General features: G+C 45.6%; 1 protein-coding gene across 8 annotated transcripts in view; it reads left to right on the top strand.

Annotated features, from left to right (window-relative positions):
• The window catches only part of FBXO34 (F-box protein 34), a 42892-nt gene extending 24681 nt beyond the window's left edge, over positions 1-18211 (top strand). For 3 of the 8 annotated variants that reach the window (XM_030484728.1, XM_030484730.1, XM_030484723.1), the window contains 2 exons: positions 5977-6176; positions 15252-18211. In XM_030484728.1, the coding sequence (XP_030340588.1) occupies positions 6100-6176; positions 15252-17439 (2265 nt within the window). In that variant the 5' untranslated portion in view covers positions 5977-6099 and the 3' untranslated portion in view covers positions 17440-18211. The other 5 variants (XM_030484724.1, XM_030484727.1, XM_030484725.1 and 2 more) reach the window with 4 other exon arrangements.
• The last annotated feature ends 2882 nt before the right edge of the window (positions 18212-21093 follow it).

Raw genomic sequence — 21093 nt, 5'->3', positions numbered from 1 at the left:
GGTTTTAACTGCCTTTCTCTGAAGTGGGAGAGGCTGGTATTCCAGCTGATCTCTTTCATGTATTCTGGATTTCTGTCACTGGTATTTGTCCCAAAACTCTCCTTTGACATCAGTTCTGCATCTTGCTGTTGTTTTTACTGTTCTTCGTATGTACAGGAGCAATCCAGTGAAACTCAGCCTTACAAAAGAGGGCACAACGTCTCCAGAGCTCTGGGAGTGCTTCTCTACTATTTTTGGAACCAGCTCTATTGCTTCTATAATAGGAAGGCTTCTGGAAACTTTCTCCTTCCCCTCACCCCAAGAAAGTAGCCTTTCATTAATTCAGAGTCTGCATGGGAAAACAAATCTAGTTTTATATGCTAAATAATTCAGACGTGGCTCATGGATCACAAGGCCTCAAGTGTGCAGCGGTACAGCGAGTATCTTTACTCATACCCTGTAACTTGAGGCTGCAGCAGCTGTAGGCCTGCTCCGATTCAGGGCACAGAGTAGATTATATGCAGTGTCAAGGAGTGCCAAAGTAGGTGGTAGCTTTCTAGAAAGTGGAGTAACGTGTGATCTGTGTATCACCAGCGCTGCAGCAGCATTGGCACGTGAGGGATTTACTGGTTTTGTTTTCGTCTTGGATCAAGCAGAACAAATCTAATGAGCCAGTTCTTAACTCCTTCCCAATTGAGCAACGGGTGATGTCCTTACCCAAATTGCGCAAGACAGCTGAAACATTTGGGGAACAGTTGAACAAGGGAAATGCTTGTAATATTATTTTTCCCAATATTAAAATACAGAGTTAACAGCGTGCAGCAGAGCTCCCTTCTCCTTCTGAGATTTTTTCCTTTCGGGGGGAGAGAGGACAACTTAGTCCTTCCAACGCTAACCACCTAGAGGAGGGAAAGCATGAGAGCTACAAATTTGGAGCCTTTCATTCTTTATTGGTGTGCTCTTGGAAGGAAGACAGGTTCTCCCTGTAGCGCTTTATTAGAATAAACATTTCATATGCTTATCGGTACAGCAAGTAGTGCTGTTTTACAGCAGTGAAGAGTCAAATGTTGCCTTGAAGCCCTACATGCTTGTTTACCTGCTTCCAAAACACTCTGTATTTTGCACACTGTGCATTCAAAAGTCTTCCTTTCCATTGACTTGAAACGAGTTAAAACTCACTTTGCAGTAGACACCTTTTCCAGCACTATTCAAGATGTGAATTTGAGACAACTGAGTCCAGTCGGAGTTGCTGACAGCCTAGTCAGTTGCTAGTGCCTGCCAGGTCTGGGGGTAAGTGGGTTCAGGGAGCTGACCTCTTCTGGGTTAACTTTCTTCTAGTTCAGCTCCTTGAGCTGCTTCATGTGAGAAATGGAACAGGAACCTGTGCTGATAAAGGGGAAGATGTGAAAGGGTTGGGAGGGAGGGGTGAGAGCTCAATATGGCAGGTATTACGGTGACCAAAATGGCTGTGGGCCTGCATAGTGTTTCAGAGCAGCTGACGTGGATGCCCAAGCTCAAATATATGTCGGATTTTTCAGATTTTGGTCAAATAACTTCTCTGTCTGGTGTTATCCAGGGTACAGAGTATGAATGAGAGCTTGGTGGAGCTTTGAGAAGGGCAAGAGTGAATCTGGTGGGGAGATGAGCCAAAGGCAGTGGTAATGAGGTCCTGCTGCTTGGCCAGCTCTGATTCATGGTGCCTAAAAGAAGTGGCACTAAGTTTTGGTGTGTAAGTAGACACAGGAAGCTTCCCCTCCCTGTTTATTCCAGCTGGAGCCCCTGTGGCAGCTTTATTGCTTTTTAGATTAGATAACAGATCTATGCAAAGTTATACCTTTTGGCCATCAAACGGAGGGGAAGCTGAGCACACTAAGTTTCACAAGGCAAACTGTGTCGGTGGTGGCTCCTGTAGCTGCCTGCTGCAGCTGAAAAGGGCAAACTGCAGTTCAGCAGGACTTGGAGAATCTCATCTGATTGTAGTTATTAATCTGTACATCTCTTAATGCTCATAAGCTGGATACAGTGTCTTTACTAAGTACCTAGTTTGTTGTGTGGGTTTGTTACCAGCTGCATGGAAACACGAATGTGAGGTCCCTCTGAAACACTTTGTAAGATAGCCGTAGTTAAAACGTGCTTGTTTTCTCTTATTTTGCCTGTTATATTAAATAAAGAAGCGAAACCTAGCTGGTGAACTTGGTGTTAAAGGGCAGTTCTTCAAGGTGTTTAAAATAGGTAGATATTACACAAAGAATAGTTAAACAGAAAGGGTTGTGTTCCTTTTGCTATTTTAAGGGGCTGAGGTGAGGACCTGGGGTACCATCTTGCTGTCTGACCTAGTCTGCGAGATGCTGCGGATTGCTGGTTGTTACTGTGAAGTGTGAATGTTGGGACTAGGGAAAGCTTTCTGTGAAGGCCCCTGGCTCAGGAGGGTCTGGTGCTATTACAGGCGTCCCAGGGGGTGTTTGGGAAGGGAGGGAGGGCTAGAGGGCTGGCTAGGTTGGGAGATGGCGGGATTGCATCTGTTGAAATATGCTCTTAGAGACAAGTATCATGTAACAACCTAAACTTGAGCTGAGCGGTGGGGGAATGGATGTGTAACACTGTTCTTGCAAGAAAACAAAAACCAACATGGAGATCTCTCTCTTATAAGGCCTCAGCACTGGCTTTTTTTTTTTTTAAGATTTACCTGTCCCTCATAATGACTGTTTTTTGGTACTGCCTCCTTTGAGTTCCCCCCTGAAATACTTCACGCTGCTGGTTCTTTATCCTGAGCGTGCTGATGTTCTTCACCCAACTGATCCAGTGAAGTGGCCTTGCGGGGAGCATCCTAAAGCTAGCCCCGCATGGGGATGGGGTCGTCCAATGCGGTTTTTACCAAGCGTGACTGCTGCTTAGAACAAGTTCCCAGGCCATGGACTACTTCCTAGAAAGCAAATTTTCTGAAAGGATATGCCCATCCTTTTAACTCCTTTGTTAATCAGTTACTGTTGCTACTGTTTAAAACACACTTGCTCTTGTAGTAAAGCTTTAGCTATCACAATATCAGAACCTGTAGTGTATTGCTGCACACATGAAGAGACCTTGACCCTCCTCCATCCACGCTGGCTGAGCTAATACATTTGTTTCCCTAAACTGCAGCAGCATTCAGAACTAATGATAAGATGGTGAGTTTTGTAGGACCATTCAGTGAGCTGCGGTCCGTTGCTGCGAGGACGTGATGCTCACTGCTGCCAAAATTTGAGTCCTTCCCACATCTTATGCATAAAGGCATATGTTTGGGGGTGGTTTCAGAAAGGGAGAACACACGATTAGGTCTTTAACTTCCTCTTCTGTTTTGTTTCTTTGTGCATCTGTATTTCAGTTTTCGGGCTCTACCCAACTCTGTGCAAAACTAACAAATCAGCTGAAGCACCTACTGATAAGGATCAGCCTTGGTAAAGAACCACACTGTGGTAGTTAAAAGGCAGTAAGTATCTCTGCTAGCTTGGATGCTGATTTATTTTTTTTTTCTTCTTCTTTTTTTTCTTAATTCACAAGCACAGCTTTTTACTACGTACACAGTAGGAATTTGTCAGTAGCTTGCTGGCATTAATAGTCTATTTCAGCTCTTTTCTATAGCCCAACAGCTAGAAGAGAGGGGGAAAAAGCACGCTTTGTATGGAGCTGTGTCTGGGTCTGTGCTGCAGTGCCCATCTGAACTTGCCTGTGTCTATTTTGGTAGCTTTTGCTTTCCTCTAGTAGGTGCTAATCCCTTCTTAAATGCATGACATCCCACCGTACAATGCCTGTGCTTGGATCCAGGTTGTGGATTCCCAACCTGAACCAATTTGCTTGATGATTTTGCTTCCCAAGCTCTTTACTGCAAACAAGACATCTTTGGTTTCAATTTTTTGTCTGGCTTTTTACTGTTTACTACTTAATTGATCTGCAAACAAGTAAGACTAGGACAAAATGTCCGGTATTCCTAACCAGGAATACATGGAAAGAGGTTTAGTTATTGAAAAAGTGACTGGCATTCTTGAAATGGTATGGTTGCATTTATTTGGGTGTGGATATAATCATGTTTCTGTGGTAGAGTTCCTGCTGAGTCTGAAATGCTAGTGTCAGTAAAGCCAGAAGGAAAGCCAGACAAAACCTTGGATAAAAGTCAGAATTTTAGTGCCTCTTACTGATGGTTCATGGGAAAGTAATGATTTTGTGTTTAACTTTTGATTTTCATGAAGCATTAGGCATATGCTTTTTTTTTTCCTCTGTCAATTACTATTTGTGAACATATATATTTTACAGCCCACAAAACATCAGAAATGGCTGATTTTTGTGCCTAGGTTTCACTCTTGCAGGTAGGTCTTTGTTTTAAGCTCCGGCTAGGCTCATGAAAATGGTGTTTAACTACAAAGCTTCAATTTCTGCTGCTGCTAACCATGGCCGCCGAACTCCTTGTCTTTCTGAATTTCTGGGGTAGAGGGCATACTCTCATCCTGTGGCTCTGCCAGTGCAAGGCGTCCGTCTTCTACATCTGACACGTTTCTTTGCCTTGTGTAGAGCTCAGCAGAGATTTCTTCATGAAGACTGGAATGTGTTCATACAATATTTTATATATTATTTTAGGCTCCTGCTTACTCAAATGTAGGCAGATTATTAACGTCTTATTCACTGTCACTAAAGGAATCATGAAATTGCTACAGTAGACATCGAGTCAGGTGAATCTAAACCAACTCCTGTTTTCCCTGACTGGAAAGTCATCCTTCATTGCCTTCTCAGTGATTGTGGCTACCAAGTTAAAGCAGGTTTTCCAAGCCAGGAGTGTTTAGTGGCAGCGTCGAGTTGTAAATTGCATTGGTCAAGCACTGATTAACTGCGCTGTGCATTGGTAGGTGCTTCTCTGCATGGGATTTTTTTTTCCCTCTTGCAGGTGTTGTGAAAGGGGTGATGTGAGAGGCTCTTATCTCTGTGAGAGCTTGGCTGCTGGCAAGCACAAACCTCCAGTGAGTGCCTCTGCCAGGCTGCTCTGTGGAAATGCCACTCGCTGTAGGAATAGGGCAGCAGTAGGAGCACTGGCCAAAGCTGCTGAAAAGGCAAGAATAACCTGCTGCACTAAATGACAAATCCCCTGGGGACACAGCTCTATAGTTAGCATCTTCAAATGGCATTCCTTTATTACGGCATCATTGTGCATGTTCCTCTGGAGAGGAAGCAAACAATCTTTAAAACAATCTGCTGGCAACTCAGGCTTGAGTATTTGAGTTTTTCCAGGGCTCTTTTGCTGTATCACTTCTTCCTTTTATGTTCCAACTCGAAGGTTGTTTTTCTTTCACCATCAAAGTACGTTAAATCACCAGTAATAGTGTCTACTCCAAGGACAAGGTGTAGAAAGCAGCAGCCTAGTGCAAATGAGAGATACTGCAGAACAGTTTTGTTTTGGTGAAATCTGCTGCCTTATCTGTGTGTGATGCAAGGACGGGGCAGTTTTCATAAGGCTTGGAGGCTGCATGGTGGTATGTTTTTTGTCCTTTATGAAATCTGCCATGTTATTTTGATTAGAACACTAACGTAACTCCTGGCAGTGTCAAATCTCGTTGCTAGCATTGATTTCCCTCCAAAGCTTGATGTGGTGCTAACAAGCAGAAAGATCTCGTGCGTCCTGTTTGCACGGAGCTCAGAAGACAGCATGTTCCATGGGAGGTGCCAGGGTAGCACTGCAGTTGTATATAAGGTGAAAAAGTGTTGTGTGTGCAGACAGGCTGTGGGGGGGGGGGGTGCTGCTTGGTATTCTAATGGTGCTCAGAAACTCCAGCAACAATAATGATGTGATGATGTTAAGTTCTTTTGTACCTTTTATTTGTATCTTTTTTTTTTAATATATCTCTCTCTCTGTATATATATATCTGTGTGTGTGTGTGTTCTCTCCCTTGGGAAAGGGTCCTTGTTCTGACCATCTCTGCTTCAATTGCTGCTGTACTCGAACGTGATCTTCTTACGTGCCTCTTGTTTGTTCAGTTTCTAGGTGGCAGAGACACGGTGAAGCTCTGTGTGGGGCAAGGAAAGCTGATGGGGGAGCCTTGCGCGTGACCCAGGATGGACTGGCTGTGACGGCGTGCCTTAGCTGAAGAGGTAGTTACAATGAAGAGTTCCTGCAGAGCTGGCCTCCACAGGGAACCGCTGAATTCCACATCTTCCGCCTTCCATCAAGTCAAACGGTATGAACAGACTGGCTGGTCTGTCTATAGTTAAGTATTTAGCACTGATTTAGCCTTCTCCTTACTTTCCTATTGTCTTGCCTGTCACTCAAATGTTTGGTCTAAATTCTTACTTTTGGATAGTGTTTAAGTGAAATGTTGTAATGGCTTAAAGGCAGAAACGTTTCTGATGTTTTTATTTTGTAATGACAACTACAGATTCACTACAGCTGGGACTGTACTTGGAGAAATCTTTGGGGTTTTAGCAACAGCTGTAAATTAATTTGGGAACATGGCTTCGAAGTAAAACTAAGTGGGAGAATGGCTTGTCATAGTGGCTTTACAACATGCAGTCAGCTTAAAGGAAGTGGAAATGCTGGCAATCATGGTTTGTCTTACTATGGAGTAAGTAATTAGATTAGTTTAAGCCCAGGTTTTGTATTGCTCACTCTCCTGTGTCTCCTCTTAAGAAGAAATGCACGATTGATTGGTGTCCTCAACATAAAAAGGACATGGAGCTGTTGGAGCGAGTCCAGAGGAGGGCCACGAGGATGATAAGAGGGCTGGAGCACCTCCCATATGAAGACAGGCTGAGAAAGTTGGGGCTGTTCAGCCTGGAGAAGAGAAGGCTGCGTGGTGACCTCATAGCAGCCTTCCAGTATCTGAAGGGGGTCTACAAGGATGCTGGGGAGGGACTCTTCCTTAGGGACTGTAGTGGTAGGACAAGGGGTAATGGGTTCAAACTTAAACAGAGGAAGTTTAGATTAGATATAAGGAAGAAGTTCTTTACAGTGAGGGTGGTGAAGCACTGGAATGGGTTGCCCAGGGAGGTTGTGGATGCTCCATCCCTGGCGGTGTTCAAGGCCAGGTTGGACAGAGCCTTGAGCCACATGGTTTAGGGCAAGGTGTCCCTGCCCATGGCAGGGGGGTTGGAACTAGATGATCTTAAGGTCCTTTCCAACCCTTACGATTCTATGATTCTATGATTCTATGATTCTATGATTTCAAACACTTGTGCTTATGTGACAATTAAGCGAACGCCTCTCACTGTGTCTCTTTATAGGAACACCGTACTGAACAACTTGTCCTTATGCAAATGCAAGAACATGCCAGTTTGTTTGAGTTCAAGCTACTTGAAAATATATGGAACTTTTTTTTTCCTTTTCCCCTCCTTCTTTTTCTGCAACCAAGACTCTTAAACTTCCTCAGTGTGGAGGAAGAGTGCCAGCTTTCTGGTTTCCAGAAACTGTGTGGGTTTAAAACAGACTTTAACCTTCGTTCTTTGCAGTTGTGTAGACAGCATATACTTGCTATGTTAGTCTCGTGGTAATTTAGTGCTGGAAAAGACTTCCTGGGTCATCCATCTCCTTGCTTTCCCAAGCAGTATCTCGAAATTCTCTCTGTAAACTTAGTCCAGCCTAATAAGCAATTACATCTTCTCTTCTCCTGTAGATTAAGCCATTACTGAAGATGACAGATCTAGCTGTACAGTTAGGAACCTTCTTTAGATTCTCCAACTGAATGTTCTTACAACCTTGTATACTTGTTTGAACTTGTGTTCCTTTTTCTTTTGTGTAAGGACCACTTCTTATTCAGTGGTTTCTGTCTTCTGCTGTATTCTGTAATATGTGGCTGTATACCCCTACCTGTGGTTTCGCTGTGCTAAATGACCCAAGTCTAGTAGCTTCTTGAATGACAACTGTCATCTCATTCTCAGTGGGGATGCATCTCCTCTGAATCACGACAAAGTGTATGCTGCACTCCAGATCTGGCAGGATGGTTTTCACTGCTGTCTTGAATATAGCACAGAATCACCTCTACATACCTCTGTTTCATGGGTGTGTCTGTGGTGGCCAATGCACTGCTCTTAGTTACCACCAAAACTTCTTGGTGGTCGGCTTGCTGGCACATCACCATCTGAATTTCAGCACTCTCCTAAATTTCTGTTACTCAGTGCTTTATGCCTCTGCTGTTCTGGAAATGCCTTAATTTCTGTGGGTGCACCTGTTGTGAGGTCATTCCTAACAAAATCAGATGTTCCCAAGACTGATACTTGAGGCATGTCTTTGGTTTCCAGGCTGTTATTTTCTTATTCAGCCAGGGCTGAGTAAGCTGAATAAGTCACCCAGGGCTGGCTGCTGCTAAGCCAGTTCCTTTGTCTGTTTTCCCATTCCTCTGCCAGTCTGACATAACCAGTAAATCTGCTTGTGCCTTCTGAAGTCCATGTGAGTAAGATATGTAGTACATTTGCCTAAAAAGATCACTGTTTTGAGAACCTTCAGGTTAGTCTGGCATACTGAACTATTCCCTCTTCCTCTTTTTCTGTGTTGCCTTAATCCTCTTTGCTTGCAAAGCACCTTTATATTCCAGTCAAACTACCAGGCCTGGAGAGGCTGTGATTTACCTCCATTCTCTTTCTTCCCTGTAGTACCTCCTCCAGTGTGCCACATGTTTTATTAACTCCTATTGTTGCCTTTCAAGATGTTTGTAAGTCTTGCTGTTTGGCCTGCAGTTTATAAGAGCTAGCTATTTTGCATTCTAAAACTGAGGTGAGCCAATCATTGCAATTTTCATGAAGCTTCTTGTTCTTGCTCAAATTAACCCCTGGGCTTTCGCCCTCATGGTCACCCTTTCCACTCCTCTTTAAAAATAATGCAAAGTCAAATCTTGTATTTTGTGCTGTACCTAGACTACGCTTAATCTCTGCCCTGACCTTACTTGCAGCCCTGTTTCTCTCCCTGTCTTCTCTCACAAACTGAAGAACCTTTTACTATTTCTTTGTTTTTAAAAATCTTTGCAGTGACTTAACACTGCACCAGTTCTTGCGTTTATTCCTAGACTTTTTGATCTCTAAGATACAAGTTTCCAAGTGATGCAACTTGGTGACTTGAAACCTGTGTCTGCTTCTTGTATAGCCTTCCTGAAGAAGGAGCGTGTTCAGTTGGAGTTTCTTCTGGTCCTATCTGGGATGTGTTCTTAATAATGAAAACATCTTTTGACTCCTGGAGAATGCCTGCTGGGTTGTGCTGGCTGCAATGAAATCCTCTGCACCATAGTGCAGCCGACTTCATGAACCAGTTCCTTTTGGTCTTGGGTTTCAAAAGAACAACTTGATTGATGCCTTCAGATCTTCTTTTGCTTATTCTTCTTTTGGAACTGAGTCTCCTAGTGATAGTGTGGTCCAAGGTTAATTTCTACAACCTTTTCATGTGTTCTCATTATGTATGCACAAAAATGAACACTAAATAGCATCACTTGTGTTAGTTCGTTAACTAAAGAAATTTTTTTGCCATGACATTAAGAAAGGTCTTTCAGTTAATAAATTGGAAAACAAATATTAAATAAAGAAAGATAAAACATTTCTAGAATGAAACATGTCACTTATCTGTACTGCTCTGGGCAGCTTTCAGCAGAAGCTTTATAAAACCACCAATTTTGGTGGTTTTTTTCTGACTCTCCTTCTGTGATTTCTTCTCATCTTAGCCTTTTCCACCACAGGCATGTGTGCTCTCCCATCATCTTTGAGCTACATGTTCCTGGAGCAGCTTACAACCTTGAATACCAAATCTTGCAGTTTATTTTGTTCCCTTTTGCTTTGTCATGCCTGTGTCATCTGTAGCATGGTTGGGAAGCAGGGAGCATGGGTTTGAGCTTCCTCAGGCTTAACAACAAATTACTTCTATGTCACTCGCTTCATGGTAAGTGCTTTTATACAAAAGACTGGCAAAGCAATGGCACTTCTTCCTGTGTTAAATTTAGAAATAGCTGAGGTTACTGTGCTTTATGCTGAAGGGCGTGTGTGTGTTTACTTTAAAATGTGTTCAAAACTTACTTATGGGTGGGAGCCCTGAAACTGGAGTAGTCTGTGCGTTGGGCTTGAATGTGCAATCTGTAACTGAAATCTCTGCCTGGGTGAAGATGATGGATTTTGTGCTTGAAGGATTTTATAGCCGCTCCTGTGTGCAGTTATATTTGGGTGTTGTCACTCCAGAAGTCAAGTTATTTGAACACCTGATGTGGGTGAACAAGTGGTGGGTGATCCAATGTTAAGAGGTAGGCACCTACTTTTCATTTAGCTCCTCAGCTCTTTTGGGCCAGCTCTGCCCCATGCATTCAGCTTGCTCCTGCTTGCCACCATGCTGGCCACTCAAGCAGAGAGTGCTGCTTCAGCAGTCAGATGCCTTCTGTTTGCTGTCAAAGTCCACAATAATCCTCACTTGCTCTCCAGTTGATGCACGAGGCAGTTTTACAGGCATTGAGAGGTGGGTCAGGAGCAGTTGCTTTAATATGAAACCACTGCTGCAAGGGAGTGGGTTTTCTAGAAATCAGATGCCTCTGCAGCTGCTGAAGTCAAACCCGCCCCTGGTCTGGAACATAGTGCTTCCCAGCCCCGGGCCTTTCTCTGAGCTTGGACAGTTGCCATGCACCAGAACAAGCTGCAGTGAGTAGCAGAGATTCTTCCATCCCGGCTGCTTGTCTGGGACTTTCCCGCCGCAGCAGAATCCATGGAATGCCTTTGAAGCAGCTCTTCGTCTGCTTTGCCTTGCCCTGGCGCAGTGCAAAGGGAATGGAAATGGTACTGGAGATGGAGTCCACAGGACCCACTAAGTCCTTCCAGAAATAACAAGTGGTTGACCATAGTTTAACTTGCATTCAGTACTCAGTCCTTCATAATTGTCAGTGTCCTTTACAGAGGAATTAAGCTCTACAGACAGCAAAATGGGATGCCAGGGAAGAGGAATGCCTTGCCAGAGGTTATGCTTGGTGTGGGTTTTTATTTTCTTCTTTTGTTTTTAGTTTTTGGGGTTTTTTGGCTTCTGCCTTGTGTTAGTATGTCCTAAGGGTTTTGTCAGAGTTGTAGTTTGCACTGTGTGTGCAGTCAGCAGCACTAGGAACTTTTACTGTGTGGAGTTAGTGTTTACAAAAAGAAGTCCACAGGAAAACTTTGGGGTTTTGATTGAAATTTTCATCTTAATAAAACCTTCCGGTGCTTTACCCACAAAACTTGCAGTGTGAATATTCTGTTTGAGCAGATTACGCTTTGTTCTTCTTGTTCTTGCTGGCCAGAGGAAATCTTCAGGGCTTCACAGGGCATCGGGAGAGTCCCTGACCCAGGTGCAGTGAGGGGCATCAATCCTCTGTTGTAACTAACTTGATAAAACTGCAGTGGAAAGAAGCTGTAGTTACGACTTGTAAAACAGCAGTGTCATTACAGAACTTTAAGTATCCTGTTTTTCAGACACAGCTGATTAGAAATAGAAAAACTGACCCTTTTATTTCATCAGCTTAAGGATGGAATAACAGTATAAAGGCAGCACTGCTAGTTGTTTCAGTGCTGATCATTCCTGGCAGAATTCTCTCTTATCAGCAATTCAAAAACACACATTTGGGATTAAAAACCTTTTATGCTTACTCCATGGACTTCTGAAGAGTTGTTGTCTCTAAAGATAAAATTAGAAAGCTTGATAACTTAAAGGGTGGAGAAAAGCAGAGTTATTCTGCAATTATCACAGGGAATTGTCAGTGACTTCACCTTTTAACAACTATTTTTGGCGGTTTTAAATACTTAAAAGCTTACCTGCAGCTGCCACAATTCTCTGCTTGCCAGCACTGAAATGTTGCAGAAATGAGGTAGTCTGTGGGTGGGGACTGGGCTCTGCTTCATCTTCAAAGCAATTTCTGCTGGGAAGCCTTGTTCTAATTCTGGGAGCTAGAACTGAAATGTGTTGCTGACGTGCAGGGAAGAAGCTATGTTTGCTGAAGAGTTCCTTGTTCTTAATGTCCACAGCAAAGTGTGTGTGGGGCGGGGGCTCATTTTTTTCAAGTGACACTCTCAGGTAAGGTCCATTACTAACATCCCTTTTAAAATGGAAGTTCTCTTCCCCACTGCCTGAGAACTGGGAGGCAGGTGACACTGTGATTCAGCTGGTCAGGTGGGGATAGCAGTACTCTTTGTAGCTGTCTGAAGCTATTAAATGATGGTTTAAGTCTGGATCCATTAAAACAGTGCAATGAACTGAAAGTTGAATTCAAATGAGGCAATTATTCTGGCAGTAAAACTTCTGACTAAGGCATAATTTTGTTATGTAAATTATAACTTTTCAACCTTAAATGGTATTGTTGGCTGAGCCAGGGACTAACTGAAACACAGGAGGAAATATAACCTTAAACGAGAAATCTGTAGTAGGTGAGGCGTAACTCTATGCTTTGTCTTTCTCCATAGAGTAGAAATAGCTGGGAGCAGCTGAACCAACCTTGCTGGCTAAACATGTCCTCTGAGTGTGTTGGGGTAACCAGTTTTGTCCTGTTTTCATTCGTATAATACCCGGTCTCACCTTCGTTTGCAGCTTCTCTTAATGAAAGGTGTTGAACTGATTGTCCTGCTGGATTCCTGAAAACTGCTTGAAGAAAGCCTTTTAAAAACATGCTCAGTTCATCTTTCAAACATGCTGGCATGAAAACTCATGAATGAAATTTGATCTTCTGCTCCGAGCTCATGAGATTTCAACATGCAAAGTCATGTATTTAATTGTGTTCACCTCTTCTCCCCAGGGTATGGTGGCGAGCAGCCATCGGAGCTTTTATCTTTCTAGTCTGGAAAGCACAGCTCCAGAATGCCCTTCTGGGTGGGGAGAGGAGGGCTGCAGGCACTGTTCTCTGCAGCAGCTTGCTGCAGTGTGGTTCACCTGCTGCTCTTTTGGGCTGGGTTCTGGCACAGAACTGTTGGTGGCCTGACCCTGCTTAGCTATAAAGTGCAATCAAGATGAGGCAGAACCTATGGAAAATGAGGCTGAAACAAACTACAGCAGCCTTGATTTCCCATTCTTTTTTCATATATTTCAGCACCCTGAAGTTCTGTTTTTATCAGATTATTTTAGTTTTTAGCATCCAACTGAGAAGGCAAACAAAACAGCTCAGTTGCGTCTTGCAGAGGAGACTGAATTGGGAGGTGACCCAATTCCGACAAGAGCTGGAATTAGCACGCAGAAGGCACAGGGAGAGAATTAACCCAGGGGCTAGATAGGTGTATCTGCAGTAAGGAATGCTCTCTTACCCCCCAGTCTGTAGGTGAACCACAGATGGTTTTGGCGCTGACTGGTGGCAAGAGCGAGGTGCTGATCTTCCTGTAAAATCAGGAGGAGAGAGAACGTCACTGCATCCTTCCCTGTGTCTGCCTCCTGGCCTTCCAAGCACTGCACAGCACTGGAGGGATCCCCTAGGTTTTATGCACACTTGTAGAAAGGTGAAGTAACTCTTTTCTTGGTGTACCTCCCCAAAACCTCTCTGCCCACACTTGTCACACACCTCCCCACTACTTATCATGAGGGCCAGAGGAGGAATCAAGCCTCAGGGGAAAGCAGTGGTTAAGCAGCACAGCTGCTTCTAGTGGCGGAGGCTTCCTCTGCTTGGACAGGCACAGGAAGTGCCTGGTGAGTTGTTGCCCCTGTGTACTCGTATGTGTTGTGGTAGCAGCTGGAAGTGGAGCATCTTGCTTTCAAACCTTCCCTTGGCTGGCTCTGATGCTCTCTGACTCAGCTCTCCATTCTGCTGTTGGTTTCTCTGGAGGGCCCACAGCTAATCCGTGGGGCTGGGCTGTCTGGAAAGTCCCCAGCCTGTGCTCCATGTTGCTCCTACAGTGTGTCCGTGTGCATTCTTGGTCAGCATATGCTATTATGACTTCTCTCTTAGGGCAGCCTGTGCACTCTGGTGGGTCTGCCTGAGGGTGGGTGAGCTGAGTTCTCCCTCTTCATGTGCTGACCCCACAGGTACCCTGTGTAGCATCAGCGAGGGCATCTTAAGGTAGGTGTGTGTCCTGATGGCACTGCGGCATGGCAGGGGAGAGCCTTGCTGCCCTCTGCCTGCGTCGGTCTGATACAAACTTGTCGTGTGCGAACTGCAGGTGTTACAGCTATAAACTTGTCTGACTTTATAGACATTATGGCTTGAGGATTTTAATTAAAAGCTGGTTTTTTTTAGGCTAGAAATGCAATACTAAGCAACTGTTTTGGTGGTGGCTGTCAAGGGAAACATTCACTGTCTGAATGTGTCTGTATCAGCTCATGATGAATGTGGCATCGAACCTGCTGTTCTTAAACTAGCAAGCACAGATTATCCTGGTTTCAAAAGGAGCCCTTTTAATGTAACAATTCAAAGATTACCATGGAAACATAATCTATAGTTCTGTAATATGCTTATGCGATCCTCCTGGGAGAAGAGCCTGAAGTCTCCTGATAATTGCATCCTATGTGGCAGTGCTCTGGGCTTTTGCGTTTCTGGGCTTTGAATTGAAGATAACTGCGAAGGTGTAACAGAAAGGAGTGAGTGAGTGCGTGCCTGAGACTGTTGCACAGTGGTGCTGCTGCTGTAATGTCAGCAGCATCCAAGTGTCTCCTTCACAGCTCTTGAATTCTTAACCAGAAAAACACAGCCTTGAAAGTGGTTCTCTTCAGCTGTACATGATGCTTCTGTCACTTTTGGGGGGGGGGGAGGATGACACATCTGATGTATAGCATAAGAGCCTTTATGGGAAAGTTCACTAAGCTTACCATTATTGATATGCTGAAGGATAGGTTTCATTTTGGGTTATATTAGAAGATTAGATACCTTCTGGGATCTCTGATGGGTATAATTACACTTGCTAATTTCCCTCTCCAGCTTTAACTGTACATTGTCTACTGAAAAGAATATCTCTTTATCTGGTAGCTAATGTCAAGATAAACCCTTTGACCCATGTGTACGTTACAGCTGGATTAAGAAATGAATGGACAGAAGGTTGGCTGCAACTCTAGAATGAGCCACTAGCTATGTTTGCACAACAGATCTAACTTAAATGTTAGGATTTGTCCTTGCAACTTCCTGGAAACCTTTCTCTAATGGGAAGATCTCTGCTATCTTTAAGATTGTAATCCTACAAGTTCGCCAAGGGTGGATGTTGCAGCCTTGGTTGCAGCTTTTCCTTTCTCATGTGGTTCCTTTTTCATGTGGGCTGCTTGACATAGAGTAGTAGGGCATGGTGGTGCCAGCTGTGGGCCACCTTCTCTAATTCCAGGCAGGCATGTTCTGCAACTATAACTTCTTCCCTTTCTGTTTTTCTAGGGTTTCTGGTATGCACTTAAAGCCATATCTCAAGTTACAGAAGAAAGAGCGATCTCCAGAAATAAGCCAGGATTCTCTGAGAGGCCTGCCTATGAGCCATCAGAGATCAGCACAAGAAGAAAAATACACCAACAACTGCACCAAACTGAGCGTTTTCCCAAAACCCTCCCTCGTGACTCCATCTCAAAAGCTTCTGGGGATTATTTATCCAAATACTATGTGCAATATGAATGGGAAAGGTCCAGCGGATGGTCCAAGTGCGAGGGAAAAGAAGAACGCCCTGTCTGCAACAATCCACCAGGGAGAAGAAGGGGAAGGGCCGCTGGATGTCTGGGCTGTAGTGAAACCTGGCAATACTAAGGAGAAGATCGCATTCTTTGCAGCCCAGCAGTGCAGCAGCAACAACCGGCTAGGCTCCATGAAAATTAAAAGCACGTGGGACATCGATGGAAGAACAGCGAAACGCAGGAAAAAATCGGTAGATCTTAAAAAAGCCAAAATTCAACTGGAAAGAATGAGGGAAGCAAACGCCAGGTGCTCCCAGACGGAGCCTTTTGCCTGCGGCATCGAGCACTGTTCAGTGCATTACATGAATGAGAACGGTGAGGGTGTGTTCCCGGGCAGGTCCCTCTCGGTGATAGAGATGGTAGCCTTCCTGGAGCAACGAGCAAGTGCTTTACTGGTAGACTGTACGAAAACCTGCACGCCTGCTTCTGCTACGAGGCTGAGCACTCAGCCTAAAGGTGCACTTTCCAGCTCAGACCCTTTCTCCTCTGCCGGGGCGTGTGAGGTACATGTGGAGAGGGGACCTTGCAGCAATAGTGAGCAGCAGCAGAGCGAGCCTGTGCGCGTGCTGGACATGGTGGCCAAGCTGGAGTTGGAGTGCCTGCGGCGCCAGAGCGAGCGGGAGGCTGGGAGCCTCTCGCGAAACAACAGCTTCCGCAGGAATGTCGGGAGGGTGCTCCTGGCAACCGGCACCCAGCCTGACGGAGAGGTGGGGAAGGTCTCTTCGGGGGTCCTGGCTCAGGGGGCTGGCTTGGAGGAGGCAGGAAGAGAGGCTGGATATGGAGGACGTTGTGGCCCTCTGGGTGACGCTGAATTGTGGGGTGGCACTGCCTCTGCTGGGCAGCCTTTTCCTTCTGGGCTGGATCCTCAGATGGGGAATGTGAATTCAGGGCTTGTTCATGCAGTGTTGGCAATAACCGCTGGCAGGAGTGAATCTGAAATGCGAATTGAGCCTCCCAGACCTCTGCTGTCCGCATGTCTGGCTGCTGCCAGGTTGCCAGCGGATTCCTTGCAGAGCAAGAACACGACTGTTGATTGTACGTTGAAAGAGCCTGTAATTTTCCCAAAGCAGAGTCTGCATCCTGCTAGGAAGGAGCCCTTATGCATCAGTATATCGGTCAGCAAGACCGAGAAAGGATGCAGGAAAGAGAAGCTCTCTAACTCCAGTTCCAGTGAAGATCCGCTCCCAGGGAGGCTGTTTTTTCTCCAGGCTGACCAACCTGTGGCTCACGAGCAACAGCCACTAGGGGAAGGTACCCAAGAAAAGCTAGGAGAAGGAGCCCAAAATGAAGATGAGGATGCCTTGGCATCTGACAGATCATGTGTCAGAAACGTTGTTACTACAGAGCCATCTGCCCTTTCTGTTCCTCCCACAGAAGGGGCTTTGCAAGTACTTGATGCTTCCTGCTTGAAAAGGCAGGTTTCGCATGACTTTCTGGAGACCAGGTTTAAAATTCAGCAGCTTTTGGAGCCTCAGCAGTATATGGCCTTCTTGCCTCACCACATCATAGTGAAGATCTTTGGATTGCTTCCTACTAGGAGTCTGGTTGCCCTAAAATGCACTTGCTACTACTTCAAATTCATCATTGAATACTACAACATCAGGCCAGCAGACTCCCGCTGGGTCCGTGATCCCCGCTACAGAGAAGACCCTTGCAAGCAGTGCAAGAAGAAGTACGTGAAAGGGGATGTATCACTGTGCCGGTGGCATCCCAAACCATACTGTCAAGCTTTACCCTATGGGCCTGGGTACTGGATGTGCTGTCACCGGTCCCAGAAGGGCATCCCGGGCTGTAAGTTAGGTCTTCATGACAATCATTGGGTTCCTGCCTGCCACAGCTTTAACCGTGCTATTCATAAGAAAACCAGAGGATCGGGAGCAGAAGTGGAAGAGGAATATTAGTGCACATACACTTTCCTGCAAGATTGTTGGGGTAGGAGGAGATTCTCATGCCTTGTGCTGTTTACAGTGTATATAATTGTCGTGGGTTGTTTTTTTTTTTGTTCACAGGGCTATGAAAACTGCACATACTTAAACACAAGAGCCTTTACCTTTTAGATTAAAGATAGCTTTTAGTCCATCTATGTAAATAACACTATAAAAACTAATTGTATATACAGAGTCTACAGCTGGCTGAACAACGTAATCACTACAATGCAGCTATGATAGTGTTGCGGCTATAGTTGTGTGTGTTTTTAAGTGTCTTGTTTCAAAATCTGTATATCCTGTATAATATATGAATGTTTCTGAGAAGAAACTCTAAATAGGTAAAGGTCAACTTGTTTAAAGAATCTGCAGACAACTTAACTGGACAACCTTAAAATTAGACTAGAACAGATCCATTATAGTAGTGTGGCAGTGGAGAAAAAGAGAGGAATGTTATTGTGTAGTCAGAATATAAAAAGTTCTTGTCTACCTTACCCATGTTGTCTGGTGTTTGGTTTGGTTTTCTGTTTGGTTTTTTTTGTTTGGTTTTTCTTTTTCTTTTGTTTTTTTACTTAAACGTGCATTCTAGATCTGCCTTACCAGACCTTCTCTTGTGTAAGACTTGCCCCAAAATAAAAATACTGTAAAACACATGGCAGAAACGTGGTACTGTGCTGTAGTCTGGACGTGCAGCGTGCTTTCTGTAGAAAATGAGGCCTCCTAATAAAAAAGAACAAATCGAGTTAAACCCAAACCTCTCTTACCTAGAGAAATTCCTTCTGTAACAGTCACAATTCCTGGCTTTTCCTTTCCCTCCCATCAGCCGTGCATGCAGCAGAGGCACGACAGGGCTCCTGTTTTCCAGAAAGCTGGTGCTAGGTATGTAAAAGTCACAAAAATGCAGAGTCTGGTTTGAGTCCTGCTGCTCAGTTCTGGTGTTGGCCCCTTGTGTGTGCCCTGGGTACTTGAGGATGGAGCGTGGGGCCAGCAGGATAGAAGCGGGGTTGCCTTGGCTCGAGGATGTGCTGGAAGCTTTGCTGTCTGCTAAGAGGAATCCTTGCAGCGCTTTGCGCTGCTCTGCTACAGCCTCTGGCCTCTTGTGTCTGACGTGTGAGTCGGTGCCCCTTCTCAGGACAAGGATGGACTCCTGGCAGTCATCGTTGCAGCTGGAGAAGACAAAAATCTATGACCTGGTGCAAGAAGAGCTGCTGCCACTGCCCCATGTGGCTCACCCTGAGCGTTTCTCTACCCTGCAAAGCCCACAGGAGCAGCAACCTGGTGGGGTGACTATGCACCCGGTTCATCCCATTCTCGAACGTTCAGCAAGGTGAGGAAGGATGCAGTGGCCAGGCTGAACCACCCACCTCCCTCTGCTTTGCCTGCATTTGCTTCTGACTGCAGTGGGATGGCACAGAGTGATTCATGCTGGTTTTGAGCATGAGGACAGAGTGGGTTTGAAGGCGGATGCTTTTATTCTTTCCATTAACAGCAAGAGAAAGAAAACCGAACCCTTGCAGTCTGAGGTGTGGGTTTGGTGAGCTCAGGATGTTCACAGGAGATACAAAAGGTATGTTGTTGTGGGTTTTTATTAGTCAGTCCCTGCTTTACTTGCTGCCTGCCACCCTGGGTGTTGGGCACCCCTCGTGGTGCTGCTCAGCCACCTCTGCAATGCAGCAGACATTATGACAACCAGGAGGAATGAAATTAGAAATCTGTAAGAAGGGTGCGGCTTGCCTCGTAATCAGCTGTGAAGAGGGAGGGGAAAAGCAGGATCCTTTGTGGATTTGTGACTTCATCCTCTAACAGGGTGCAGGGTGCACCCAAGCTTCGATCAGCTCCCTTGGCTGCGCTGGGACGAGCAGCAGAACAACTTGCTGGCAGGAGTTGTCTTGCTAAACCCGTCGGTATCAAAGGCCTTCAGCGTAATTTCAGTTAAGGAAGAGGGGAAAGAAACTGCTTTCCTGCCCCCCGCCCAAGGCTGGAAAACTTGAGATAACCTGTGCCAGGCTGACAGCAGCGAGGAAAGTCCCTGCAAGGCTGAAATAGAAGCAGCAGAGGAAAATATTTTGTAACTAGATAAGGGGCCAGTGAGGTAATTTTCTGGTTGGGGTGTTGTTTTTTGGGTTTTTTTTTCTTTTTTTTGCAAGAGGGTGTGAGATTTTGGTCACCTTTGTTGAACAAAGGGAAAAAGTGGACTAAAATAACAATAGCATTAGGCTATTTTGTTCCTTGGAGCATCTAAATACGGAAGACAACTCATGCTCTTCCCTACCCCATCCCTGCCCTCTCCCCAGGCTGACTGAGGCACATAGTATGTTTTATACATCACTTATTACGGTGCTTGCTGGAACTATCCTTGTTGCGCAGCATTGCTGGTAAAAATTGCTTTACAGAACAAGCTTTTTGCATCCAGCAGTAGGCTGGTTCTGAATGTAGCCGTGCTGAGCTGTCTGCAAGCTTTTCCCCCCCCTCCATAAAGTGCAGATTTGTTTTGTTAACACCAGTTTAGGGAGAAGCCAAGGTCTGTTCAACTTCTTTTTTCCTAAGAGGCTGGATTTACAAACTGCCGTGTTCAGAAGCACTGAGGACTCGCCTGTGCTATGCGCTTGCCTTCCCCGCCTCGGAGCGGTTGGAGTGTCTGGACTGAATTTCCAGATACACCTGTGAAGAAATTTAATAACATTCCCATTGTTCATAGGCTTCCAGTTTTCATCAAGCTCTGGGGGTCTCCTGGCATGGATGCTACTGAAAAAGCCACCACGGCTGAGGCTCGTGGTTGGGCTCTTGCTCCATCCCACCCCCTTCTACAGCAGCATTTCCCCTGTGCTGCATCACTGCTCCCTGTAAGGAGGCTCTGCAATGCTTCATCAGCCGTCTGCTCCCCTGCATTGGCCCCAGTTGCTTCTGCAGCATCTGCCCCAGGTCAGACCTGTCATTTCACTGATGCATCCAACCTCTGTCTCAAGCCCTGCTTCTTGCAATGTGGGAATGGTGCTGGAGCCTTGCCTTGGGCTGTATCTCTTCCCCAGCTTGCTTTCAGCTGGTCCAGCCAACACAAGTATGACTGGGATGTGGGGCATTATAGGCTGCTCTCCTGCCACAAACCTGCACTGGCAGAGGATGAAACCTCCTGCTGATGGCACCGCTTAACCAGAAGTGACCTCAGCAAGCGGTAGGCAGGAGCTGAGCTTGGAGCCAGGCTTGGCTTTGTGCACAGGCTGCTTTCCTGCACGGCCACGACTGTGACTGAGGCAATGAACCACTGCAGATGTGTGTGCAGGACCCTAGGCAAACAGCAATCACGGGACATCGGTCCTCCCGCCCAGGTAGCTGCCACAAAGAATTCAAGTGGGGTGGGTAGTTTCTCCTTTGTGGCCTGCCAGGCCATCAGGTCCAGTGGGCAGACCCTGCTTCTTGCTGAGCAGTGCAGCTCTTTCCCATCCTTGTTGTTCAGACACACAGTGGTTCACTTTAATACTTACCTCCTTAGAAAGACACATGCTTGCATCCTTCTGCAATGGCCTTGTGAAGAGAAGCATCTTCCCTTGCATGCAGGAGTAATTCAGGCTCGCCACCTGCAGAAACAGAGTCACCCAGCAGAGGAGCAGTTCAAAGCCAGGCTTACAGGAG

Source organism: Strigops habroptila, chromosome 4, assembly GCF_004027225.2.
Source record: "Strigops habroptila isolate Jane chromosome 4, bStrHab1.2.pri, whole genome shotgun sequence".
NCBI lineage: Eukaryota > Metazoa > Chordata > Aves > Psittaciformes > Psittacidae > Strigops > Strigops habroptila.
This window is presented reverse-complemented; position numbering and strand designations above follow the sequence as displayed.